Consider the following 12,269-nt stretch of genomic DNA (forward strand, 5'->3'; position numbering starts at 1 on the left):
TTTCTAAGCAAACACTCCAAAGCACATTTTATTACATTTCTTTTTAAGCATTTCAAATTTAAATGACAACAAAAAGAAAACATTTATTGCTCTAATACATAATAGCAAGTGGATATTATTTTTTAAAGTATTTTAAAAACCCCAAGAACTAAAATATTGTTTGATGATTACAGAAACTTTAGTATGTGATAATACAGTGTTATAATCTATATTCATTTTATACACAAAGTTCATGAAACAGTAAGCAGCAACTCTGCTATGTATATATATATGTATTAGCTACAATTAGCAGCCTGATCCAGAAGATGCTGAGCACCCTCAACACATTGACCGTGATCAGTGTTAGATGTCAGCAGCTTCTAGGATGGGGCCCAAAAGATGCACTGGAAGGAGTATGTGATAGCAATGACAATATTTTAATGGATATTTTCTTATGGAATCACTAAGAAAATACATCTTAATAGTCATTGATAAGCACCAGCTCACAACACTGCATGTGGCTGCATCACTTGCACATTACGCTTCCTGACACACTGCATGTACAATACATCTAGAATCCTCAGCACAGAGAAAATCAAGAGAGTTGCTACACAGCACTTACAAGTTACCACAGGGAAAATGTAGTTTTTAGTAGCACTTTCAACAGTGAAGTTGCAATATTATTTCAGTGACTGTCTTCCTTATGCAAAGGAAAAATAAAAAGTAGTCAGTGACATCCTGAAATCTTAATACTGGCTTCCAGGTGTTAACAACCTAAAGTGCTTTCATGTTTCATACATTTTAAAAAAATTTTCAATTTATACAAAAAAAATCAAAATATTTATAAATTTATTTTATACACTTGTGAATATACAATTTAGTCTATTCCTGTTTCCTCACCCAAAAAATTGGCATTGCCATCTCCCAAATCTCTTTTTTGAAACCAAGTCTGTGAGCTTGTTCCTTGAATATAAGCATCCAGAAAATAGCAAATTCCAGGGATATCACTGGGAAAATTAGGTGGAAGCTCTTCTCTTGAGCGAGGTGTGAACACAAAACCTGGATATTCCTTTAACAACCTAGAATAAAAATGAATCCTCTTGATTAAAAATGAATCAGTCACTAACTGTTACTACAAGTACAGACATTCAGTAATGTTCATGAAAGTCAGGGCAGAATTTAATTTAACATTTACATGTTATTTACTGAAAATATTTTAAAAAACCCTCTTTATTTGGTAATCTTGGTAGCCTATTAACTTGTGTACCAGTGCAAACAGGAATATTGCTTCTTCTTTTGTCTTGTCAATGCTTTGCATGTAGGTGCTGTTTGTTGTAAATATTTTCAAAACTTATTTAGTACTGAAATTTGCACATAAACTGGCACCATAATTAATGTTTCAACTAATGAAATACTGAAAATCCTATTAACTAAACTATTCAGATCCTCTTGCTAGTTCTAATAATTTTGCTTTTTAACACATGCATCCACTAAACCCAGTGGTCTTCTATATTTGAAACACAGATTGCTAATCTGTAGGGATAAATACCCATGACTGGTATCTAAGCTTTCAAACAGTTACTGCAATATACAGGAATTGTGCAAGGTGCCATAATGTTTTCAGTATGTGTTTAGAACTGGTGTAGGAATCAAAATGAAAAAACCACTAAACAAGAAGGAGCTTAACACATCATTCGCTCAGGCAAAAAACCCAAACATACCACAATAATAATAGTTTAACCAAATTTTCTATTTTCTAGGGACTCAGAGAACGAATTTCAACAGTATACTAATTTCAAATATTCTCTTGAGATGAATATGCAGCCATGCAGAAACCTACTTATACCACAGGTTATAGGCATGTCGTGTGTGGACAAAGTGTGTAAAAGAAAGGCGCTGTATTTCCCATGGGAGAGCCTGCTAGCTGTCTGCACAAACACATTACTAAAAATTTCTGATTCCAGTGGGCGTGTAGTGACAGGACAATGGGGAACATCTTTAAACTGAAAGATTTAGATAAAATATTAGGAAGAAATTCTTCACTACGAGGCTGGTAAGACACTGGAGCAGTTGTCTCTGCCACAACTGGCAGAAGTTGTGTCATCTTCTGGACACTTCCAGCATCCCTGGAAGTGCTGAAGGCCACGCTGGATGGGGCTCTGAGCAACCTGGTTTAGTGGAGGGTGTCCCTGCTCATGGCCGGGGGGTTGGAACTAGATGAGCTTTAAGGCCCCTTCCAATCCAAACCATTCTATGATTCTACAATTCTATGATAAACAGTACAGCTGAAGTTCCATACTAAAAAGTTTAAACTCAGTTGAGATCAAGATCTGTATAAACTAAACCTCAGCATGGCTGATTCATTGCAACCTATTAATTCATCTTCCCTAACTAAAAGAGAATGAAAATGTGTAGGGTTATGTTTAACAATTCTTCAGCTAGGTTGTATTCCCAAGGGCACCTGCAGCTAGTTTGACATCCAGTTCACACTGAAAGCCACAGAGCTCAAAAAGGAGCCAACTATATGAGAGGAGGGGAAGAAAAAAAAAAGCAAGAGGTATGCATCTGCAGGGTAAGAAGAAAAATTGGCCCAGGCAGTCCATTTATTTTAAATATAACATCTGAATAATAAATATCAGCTGTTGTTTCACCTTTTTTCTTGCTGTTGCTGCTGCTGGTTGCATTTTGACTAAAAATAATCATGGTGCATTCATGAGCAATCAGAGAAAAAGGAAAATAAACAGCAGTACTTCAGGGCGGGGGGAAGAACAGGAAGATAACGAACTATTGCAGTAACAACTTCAGACGGACATTTTACAGATATGAAGAACTGTACCTGTAAGTTGTTGGGCTGACATTTATTTTTCGAGGTATACTGCACGATTCAAACTTATTGGCAAGGGTTACATTGTTTCCAAAAAGACAATAACGGGGCATTTTAACCCCAACAACTCCAGCAAAGACAGATCCAGAATGAAGGCCAATGCGCATCTTTAAATAAAAGACACAAAACAGCATTATTAGGTAAAAGAAAATGGTTAAAGTCAGTTTTATAAATTCGTTCTCTATTAAAAAAAGATATAATGAGCTACTAATATAAATTGAGTTACTACAGTCTCCTTAAAATGTCTGTATTCTGGTCATCACTGCTCATGGAGAGGAAACAACCTGATGTTTACCTTGCTTTGCATTTATAGTCAGTAATCCTTCACTTGATATGACTATGATAATGCTCCTCTGTGTGGCAGAATATTGATCTAGAAACATCACTAGGAGTTACTGTAACACTTGGATACTTTCCTGGGAGGAATTACATGACACAATGTTGTTAAACTGGCAACAGTTAATGAATAGTACTTGCTTTGTTCTTAAGGTCAGAAGACAAATCTTAGGGCACAGTAAAGACTATATATATATATGTATATATATATATGCTGTAGTTCCAACTGAACTCTATTGACAAGGTCACACATAGAGTAAATCCCAATCTCAGAGTACAGACTTTTGATAATTAATCATTTATACAGCAGTTGAAACATTTTGATACCTCTTCTTTGTAACTCATACTCAGATTTTTAAGTTTTGCTTAGCTAGTGCTGCTTTCTAGGTTTTTAGGTTCAATTTTTGAGATGTGCTCCTTTTCTTATGTGCATTATACAGATGTAGACATGTTTTCTTCAGAATAGCACTCTGACACAATAATGGTGTGATGTCAGGAAGCTTGCATATCTACTATGTGTGTGACTTTTACATACCAAGAGACTATCATATCATGAAGAAGTCACAATTTCTAATTTTGAGCGGAAAAGCAGAAAAGCCTGCAACAAAAGCAAAATCCACCCACACAGCAAAGATAGCTGAAATAATGTACATCGATATACAAGTCTGATTTAAAGTGGTTTGCAGTCACACCTTTTTCTTTGACAACTGATACATAAAATGACAGTAGACTGTGTGATGTATTTTTTGCTTTGCAAAACAGCTAATGCTTTCATGATGCATTTCATTAAAATAGATGCATGCTTTCATTAAAAATAGAAAGATTCCGTTTTCCCTACAAAGCTTCTAATAGGTATTATACAATTTTTTTTCTCTCTATTTTTCTAATTACTTCAAAAAATGTAATAGCTTCATTCAAAATTACAGAGGTAGCATTTGCAGGGAAATTATAAACATGTGCTAATATTGTCAATATGTTTCCATATTTTTTAAGCTTAATTTAATTTGATATTGTGAAATACAAAAAAACCAACATTGATTTATAATATAATACTGCTGTTCTCTGTGATAGATGTGGACTGTGTAATCCTCTTAATAACCATTTTCTTTGTCTTGGAATACAAATATTCCTTAACCTAAAATGAAAGGAGCCTGAAGTTTTCTAAAGGAACAAATGAACATATAAACATTAAAAATGAGACATAATGAACTGAGCCACCTGTACTAAAAATTATAGGACCCCATTCCAGGATATTTGAACTTAGTAGAATGTCCACATCATTTACCATGCACATAGGCCTTTCTCTTTTTTGTCTCAGTGAGAGGCAAACCAAACCTACATCAAAAGCTCAGTATATGTGTAAGTCCTCATTGAAAGGAAGCCATAAATATAACTACCACTGAACCTAACACTTGCGTTGACAGCATTAACACCATTATCTTGTGGTAGTGGCTCAGTATCTGACTGTAAAACAAGAACAGCAACAGAATCCTTTAAAGTTTTGTGGATTAGTGCAATCAGAACAGATCTTTGATGATTCGTCTTTATACCTGTTACCTCAAAAGACTTAGATGTTCTCATTGGGCTTAATTCTGAGAGAGGATTAGTCTCCTCGTTAGAAAATGTAACAGAATATTTCATGTCACTGAAAAATTTATTGCTAATGAGAGAAATACTGAGCATGTCAGTGTGCACCTAATGATTTCACTGCATTCAAGTCTTTTGGATTGATTTTCAGATCTTTGTTTCATCTTTACCTTTCCACAAAACTTTAACTCATGTAACTAAAAAGATCAGCTTCTCCAGTCATACACACTCGATTCCCAAATGTGTCTGACTTAATGCAATGATGAAAAATTTACTTGAGACAAAAACTCCCAAAGCAACTAACAAACAAAAATGCCCACTTTAACCATATAAAATAGAATAAAATATACGACCTTGATAGGCTCTCCATGGGGAGACACCACCTCATCTGACAGGTCCATCATCTTCAGGGCCATCAACGCTATTTGAACAGCATGTGTTTCACTTTCTTTGTGTAAACCTCCAGCGACACAGTAGGCATCTCCAATAGTCTCAACCTAAAACAGGCATATTTGTTCCTTACTGTTAGACTGTGACACGTAACGGAATAGTCTGTGGCTTCAGTAAGAATTGTACCTACATATTGACTGGGTCTTATTTGTTCTGCTAAATTATTTAAGTCCTGCCCAAATCCTGCAGTACTGTTCAAAAGGAAAAAATGCACAACTTGCATTTATTGCTTGCTAAAATACTTTTTTTTTAATGGCTGATTGTCGTGGTTTAAGCCCGTTGATTTTTTTGTTATTATTATTTCTCTTAATGTGCCTTTTTTTATAATGAAGGTTAGGGGAAATAACTTTTGGACTTCTATTGTCCTCTGTCCAACTTAGTCCTCCATTTCCCTTCCTGCCCCAGAACCCCACAGAAATTAAATAAATTGTGTACCTTGTAGACATCTAGCTCTCCACATTGGTAATCAAAGCGAGTATAAAGCTCATTAAGCATGGTGATAACCTGCATAGGTGAGCATTGGGAACAGATGGCGGTGAATCCTACAATGTCAGAGAAAAGCATTGTGACATTATTAAATTTCTTGGCTTGCACAACTTGTCCCTGCCACAGCTGCTGAGCAACCTCTCCAGGAAAAATAGAAAACAGAAGATCTACGGTCTTCTTCTTTTCTTCTTCGAGGGCTTGATGGGCCTGCTCAAGTGTTGCCTTTAGCTTTCCTAACCTCTTCTTCAGTCCATCCTGAGCTCTGGCCTGCTCTCCTATCAGAACAACATCTCTCAATGCATTGTGAATGGGAATATCTGAGAGGTACAATCCACGTCCTGTAAAATCTTCTAGTCTATCCACACAAGGAGATCCCAAGAATAGGATGGCACTGGATTCAAAAATATAGATCATTTGGCCTTTAAGATCCATTACCTGAAACAGTTAAAGAAATAAGAATTCATGCAAAACATGCATGGCAGTGGTTTAGAAGCAAGACGGTTTAGAAGAAATACATTTTGCTTAAATCTAGGAAAATCAGACTGGTCCATAGTCCTTATATTTTCAGTTAGTTGCTTAAGAGAAAACATAGGGTGCTAAATCATAGGGCTATCAAGTAAGTTTATTTTGCTTGAGCCCTCTGGTACAAAAGTTAAGACCACAACTTACACGTAAACATCTAATTGTGTTTGAGTATCAGTATCAGTTTTAGCTTAGGAAGAAAAGAAAAACAAAAGAATTTTGTGCATTTTCATCAACCAATAAACTGTTAATGACTACAGTCAATTTCTGCCAATAACTCTAGTGTTTCATTCATGCACTACTTTCTTTGTAAGATAAAGTGAGAAAATCTGCTTCAATTTTATCAAAGGATGTTCAGTACTCACTGCAATTTAAAACTAAAGGCATAAATGGCATAAATACCCCATTTTAATGATCTAAAAAAGCAAAATATTTTGTGTGAAGTGTCTGCATGTCCCTTCTGTATTCAGTTGTGTAATGTGCAAGGTGCTACAGAGCTCTGTTTAACATTGCTTGAAAGATCGTTTTTTGAAGAAAACCTGTTACTTGCTAATAGAGATTTGCGGATGTAAGTACATGCAAATGCAAACCAGAATCTACTACCCCTTGTAATCATTAAATTGTTGCCTAGTGCAGAAATGGATCTGAGATGAAGTAGCTGTTCAGTGCTACATTTTTTCCCACTTCAGTAATAACTGGGCAAAACCTTTATTACCGTACTTCATTTAAATTCTTGGAGTGCTGAGGCTGAACTGCTAATTCATCCTGGAGTACCTCAGGTGTATATAAGCCAGAATCCAGCTGGGAGGCAGTGATGAATAAAAGCAGTCATTGCATATTCAATATTTTTTACCGTCCCAGGTCATTTGCCACAGACCCAGCTTCAGCAGACAGCAAGTAATCTCATCAGCTGAAACTAAGTGGGACCTTTGGTGACTGCATCTGATAAAAACATCAAAATATCAAAGCTGCCAAAATACCAAAGGCTGAATGAGCACAAGAAATGTCTACATCTTTCCCCAAATCATAGAGCTGTTGTTTCCACATGACTGAGGGGCACTTTGGAAAAGCTTTCCCTGCCACTGCCTTTGTGTTGGAGATGCCCTTATTCTCAACAGCATAGCCTGACATTTGCTTTATCTCAATTTATTGACTTTATCTCAATTTTCTTTTTTTTAATCAACTTAACAGTCAGATTTTACTTGTATTAAAGTCCTAGAGCAGAGTTTTGACTGAATATTGGCTTCAGAATCTGAATTACATTAGGGCTCTCAATAAATCACTGTTATTCAGTTGTATTGGATGTTGAGAGGTCAAAAATGAAAAGTGCACTATGTTTTGTGGCTATTTTAACTCTTGTCTGAAGAAAACAAATTTCTCATAGAAGTAATGGTTATAAAAAGTCTCTTACCATGGACGATTTCATATCAGTATTATCCCATCTTCTGACTCGTACAGTAAACTGCATATTTAGCATTGTCATTATTCCACTAAAAGTGCAGCTTACTTTTGGGGTAAGAATTTCAAAATACTCTTCAAAATTGGGCTTAGCTTGAAGTTCTCTCCTGGTCAAAAGTCTTCTTATCCCATTTCCAATTTGAAGAACTGACATATCCTTGTCGAACATAAAATGAAAGGGGAAAGTCTTACAGAACATAGAGGCAGGAATCACAAGTGAAGACTGTGGTTTACATGGAGATAAGGAAGGTTTTGCACTTTTGACTTGTATAGAGTACAGCAAATAAGGCTGATTAGCAAACTCAGTGCAGTCATTATGGAAACAAGGAGGCATGAGCATCACTTCCACCTCAGTTTCATATAAAACATGAGCTGCTGCTTTAATAATACCAGATAGAATAAGACTTGTGATTTTCTTAGGAAAGAAATAATACACATTTAAGAAGTCCTGATCTTTCTCCAGGCATAGTATAGAAGCATCTTCAAGTCTGTCCTTTTTTCCTGCTTCTTGGCTGTGGCCACTCTGCTTCAGCAGAGTGGTGAAACTGTTCAAGAAGTCCTTAAGGGTTCCTCCAATAACACCTAATATGTGTTCATCCTCTTCATAGCATATTTTGAATAGCTCTTCACCAAGAGATTCCCGTAGAACCTCCACGGGAACACCTGCATGGAACCATATTTTAGTCAGAACTGCACTCATCACAGTGAATTTCAGGCTAACCTTCACTAGACCAAATCGAATTAGCAATATCCTTCCCTGATCCAGCGAGGACACCTGAGGGCCTTCTCATTTAGAAGTCCTGCTGTAACCAAAGACATACTCGTGGTGTCCGGAAAACAAGGAGACAATATGTTGTAGTTTGGAAAGATCCAAGACTCATGTTCTTTGTACACAGAATGAATGCACGTTTTGGCACAGGATTTAACCCAGTTCCCTTAGCTCAATATAAAGAAGTAAAATAAGAATTTAAAAACTTAAGGAAGAATAAAATAGGATCTGTGCACCCCCACAGATAAAAGTACTATGCCTGATCCGATAAATTAAATGACCCTAGGAATACTCCAGGACACTGAGGCCAGTTGGCATGGCACAGCTCACATCTTTGCTAGAAAATTTGTTTTAACAGCATAGCTGCATGCAGACTGACTGTTGGGAATGTTCCAACTCCCCAACTGTTACTGAGAATCATTTGGAAAAGTGTTATCTGTCACAGGCCAACTGTGTGCCAGGACCAGCTTAACAATTCAAGTGTACAGAAAACCATATTTCCGTTTCCTGGAAATGTTAATTTACTATTACAGATGTAGCCAGAGAGTTCCATATTGCAAATTACAGCAGTTCTCTTCCAACAGACTACATTCCTTCAGAAGAAGAAAAGGATCAGTATAAAACTGTAACTTATTACTGAACATATGTTACAACTTCCTCTAGATGTTGGATCTTAGGGGTGGATGACTCTATGACAGCTCAAACTTGAGAAACTCATCTCTTTAACTCAAATTTTGACACTGAACTGTTAGTTGCAGAGATCACAGCTTAGCCTCTGTGTTGCCAGCATCACTGCAGCCCTTACGTGGAGGAAATTATTTCCTAGTAACAAAACTAATTTATATATACATATGTTATTTTACATATATAACAGCTGAAACCAGGACATATATATTCGTTTGTATATATAAATATAATTAAACAAGCTTATATTACCTGCTGCATTAGCATGATCACTGATTATTTTTTCAAAATCTTCTCTATCCCCAGTTTTTCTGTAAAGATCATAAAAATATAAATATGAAAAGTCAAGATAAACCTTGTAAAAAATAGGAAGTAATGGAAGTTACCTACCCTGCTTTCAATGTGTATCAACCAAGCTTTGCTGATCAAATAGACAGTTTTTCATTAATTCAAAATAGGGTCTTGGTAGGATCTTAGATTATCCCATGTATTTGTGATAAATTAAAGATTTAGTGGTCTGAGCTCAGACATGGATTGAGGACAAATGCTATTGCCCGTCATCAATTAAAACTCTTAGGTTGCAACAGTCTTGTTTTTTGTTTGGTTCAGGTTTTTCACTTGAAGCCATAGCTAAATTTCATAACATATTATATAATATAATCAGAATTTATATTTAAGCAGTTATTTGAATTACATTTCATTCAATTCAAAAGAGGCGAGAAGGTATTTATGTTTTGAGAGGAAATACCAATAATAACTATAAACTTCAAAATTACTTGTTCATGGGTAGTAATTTAGATTCTGTGACACAAAACTGCAGCTCTCTGAGGTCAATAAACGTAAACCTGAATGCCCAGCCCACAATGATGAGAAGGACATGTAGCTTAGATTAACCTGTGTAGAAGCACTAAGCTTTTGATACATGCTTTCTGGATTCTTTCACTTGAAATATCATTGACATATTTAGGTGCAAAAACAATACAGACATTTAGATCTGTTTTACATTTGCATTATTACATCATTCAGAACAGCACAATACTTTTAGGTTTTAAACTAATACTCCAGGAAGCAACACACAATTAAAGATAGGGAAAACATTCATATCAATATGCCAGTCAGCAATTGCAATGTACATCTGACCAGCTATCTTTGGTTCAGTCTATGCATGTAAAGTGCTTTGAAAATATTGTATAATTTAAAAGATACACTGCAATTATCTATTCTTATCATGGGGAGCAATAGTGTAGTTTTCAGCTTCATTATTTTTCTCCACTTCTGAAAGGAGATTTAAACTGAGTGGCTTATTTTTCAGATGCATTCAATAAGTTGAATCCTCAGTGTTTAACAAGATGCTAAGAAATTCTCACTCCCTACAAGGCTCAGATGATTAATACTGGGTTAGTACTAAGGAGTGCTGAAAATCAAGCTGAGCTCCTCAGAAACAAGAAGCCAAGTGAGACCAGTGAAAATATGTATGCCAGTATGTGTAGCATATCATTGTTCAGAAGCCAATTTTTTTGTATAATATTAATTGTTTGCATTTAAAACTCTTTTTCTGGGACCTTAGAAAGACTGGGTTAGATCTCTATACAAGCACATCTACCTTTCCATCTATGCCTGCGTAGCCTCTAAGATCCTCCAAAACACTTGCTCATTTTTAACAGTCGTCGCCTGTTTCCCTGCACAAATGGCTAAATTGCTCATTAAGTCAACTTCGTGAGTGATATAAATATTTGTGAATATTTGTAAAATAAAATCATTATTAACTTACATTAGATGAAATGTTACACACCAGTTTTACAAGATAATTGAAAACAGATTCCAGAAGTACCAATTCCCAGTGACCACCCCAGCCCTTATGAACCATCTGCAAAACAATTTTGCAGTGAAGTGAGTTGCAAACCCATTACACATACATACCTGGTTTCTTTTATTCTGTGTTTTGCAAGTGTTCTCTGAAGTGCAAGATTTAGTCTTTCAAACTAGGGAAGAAAAAAAACATATGCTGTTTAAATGTTATTGATGAAAGTTTAATCATAACATTTTTATATAGAGAAGAATTACTTTATTGTTATTGGGACTAATATCTTCTTTTTAAGATGGTACAGTTGTTAGAAAAAGCATGTAATTTCTGTGTTTGGGGTTTAGTTTATGTTGATGTCTTCAGCTCCAGTACCACTATAATTAAGCCTCTAAGCTCATGTGTGCCAGTGGTTGTGCATTTTACATATTCTTTACCTCGAAGTTGTCTGATGGCAGTAAAGACAGTGCTGCTAAGAAATAAGTATAACTAAACAAAATTTATATTAACACCGCCCCCTCCAAAAAAAAAACCCAAAAACCACTCTAACATGGATGCAAAATGTAGAAATAAATCTGTTCGTTTTAAAATATATTCTCCTAACAGAAAACATGGTTATAATCTGCATTATGCTTAGAGCAAGACAGTAAAAAGTAGCTCTTCTACATAGTAACTTTTGTTGGAACATTGAGAGTTAATTTATTTTTTCAGGACAATTTTCAGAAGTGTCAAGACTGAAACTGCAAAAGGTAACAGTTTCAAATGTAGCTATAAAAGATCAATACAGCATTCTGTGCTTCTGATTACCTCCTTTTCTGTTTTCCAGACAACGTTAGAATATTTTATATTTGTACAAAAAGAAGAATTTTGGCTATGTATGCTGTAAATCTAAATATCCTCCAGATGAAAATCTAGTCACTGTAGATAACCTTTGTAAAAGGGTTCCATAATAAAAGACCCTTTAGAGTACCATGAAGATTTATCTTAATTTACCTCAATCCCATGGTTCCATATTCTTCCTGTAGTTCCTAATTGGAAGAGATAGAATACTTTCCAAACATCCATATTTCAAATTGTTGGGGCCAGTAAAGCTGTCTTATGTATGTAGTCTCTGATCACTTGAAATCCAAACTTCCCATAAAGACAGGGTCATAGACTAGTACTATACTGCCATGACACAATTTAGCTGTGAGGCTTGCTGTGGTCTGGCTTTTCTTTGGTTCTCATTCTCTGAAGAAACTAGCATTTTCTATTCCGTCTTTTGCTTTCTGTATTTTCAAACGGAAAATTTGCACACCCAAAGAAAATATCAT

General features: G+C 35.6%; 1 protein-coding gene across 2 annotated transcripts in view; it reads right to left on the reverse strand.

Annotated features, from left to right (window-relative positions):
- The window catches only part of GUCY1A1 (guanylate cyclase 1 soluble subunit alpha 1), a 35,859-nt gene continuing 23,590 nt past the window's right edge, over window positions 1–12,269 (reverse strand). For both annotated transcript variants that reach the window (XM_030491936.1, XM_030491937.1), the window contains exons 3-9: window positions 11,076–11,137; window positions 9,408–9,466; window positions 7,656–8,365; window positions 5,672–6,157; window positions 5,140–5,283; window positions 2,816–2,970; window positions 1–1,058 (exon numbers count right to left, since the gene is read on the reverse strand). In XM_030491936.1, coding sequence (XP_030347796.1) covers window positions 857–1,058; window positions 2,816–2,970; window positions 5,140–5,283; window positions 5,672–6,157; window positions 7,656–8,365; window positions 9,408–9,466; window positions 11,076–11,137 — 1,818 coding nt within the window. In that variant the 3' untranslated portion in view covers window positions 1–856. The remainder of the gene's footprint in view (window positions 1,059–2,815; window positions 2,971–5,139; window positions 5,284–5,671; window positions 6,158–7,655; window positions 8,366–9,407; window positions 9,467–11,075; window positions 11,138–12,269) is intronic.

Source organism: Strigops habroptila, chromosome 7 (genome assembly GCF_004027225.2).
Source record: "Strigops habroptila isolate Jane chromosome 7, bStrHab1.2.pri, whole genome shotgun sequence".
NCBI classification, from domain to species: domain Eukaryota; kingdom Metazoa; phylum Chordata; class Aves; order Psittaciformes; family Psittacidae; genus Strigops; species Strigops habroptila.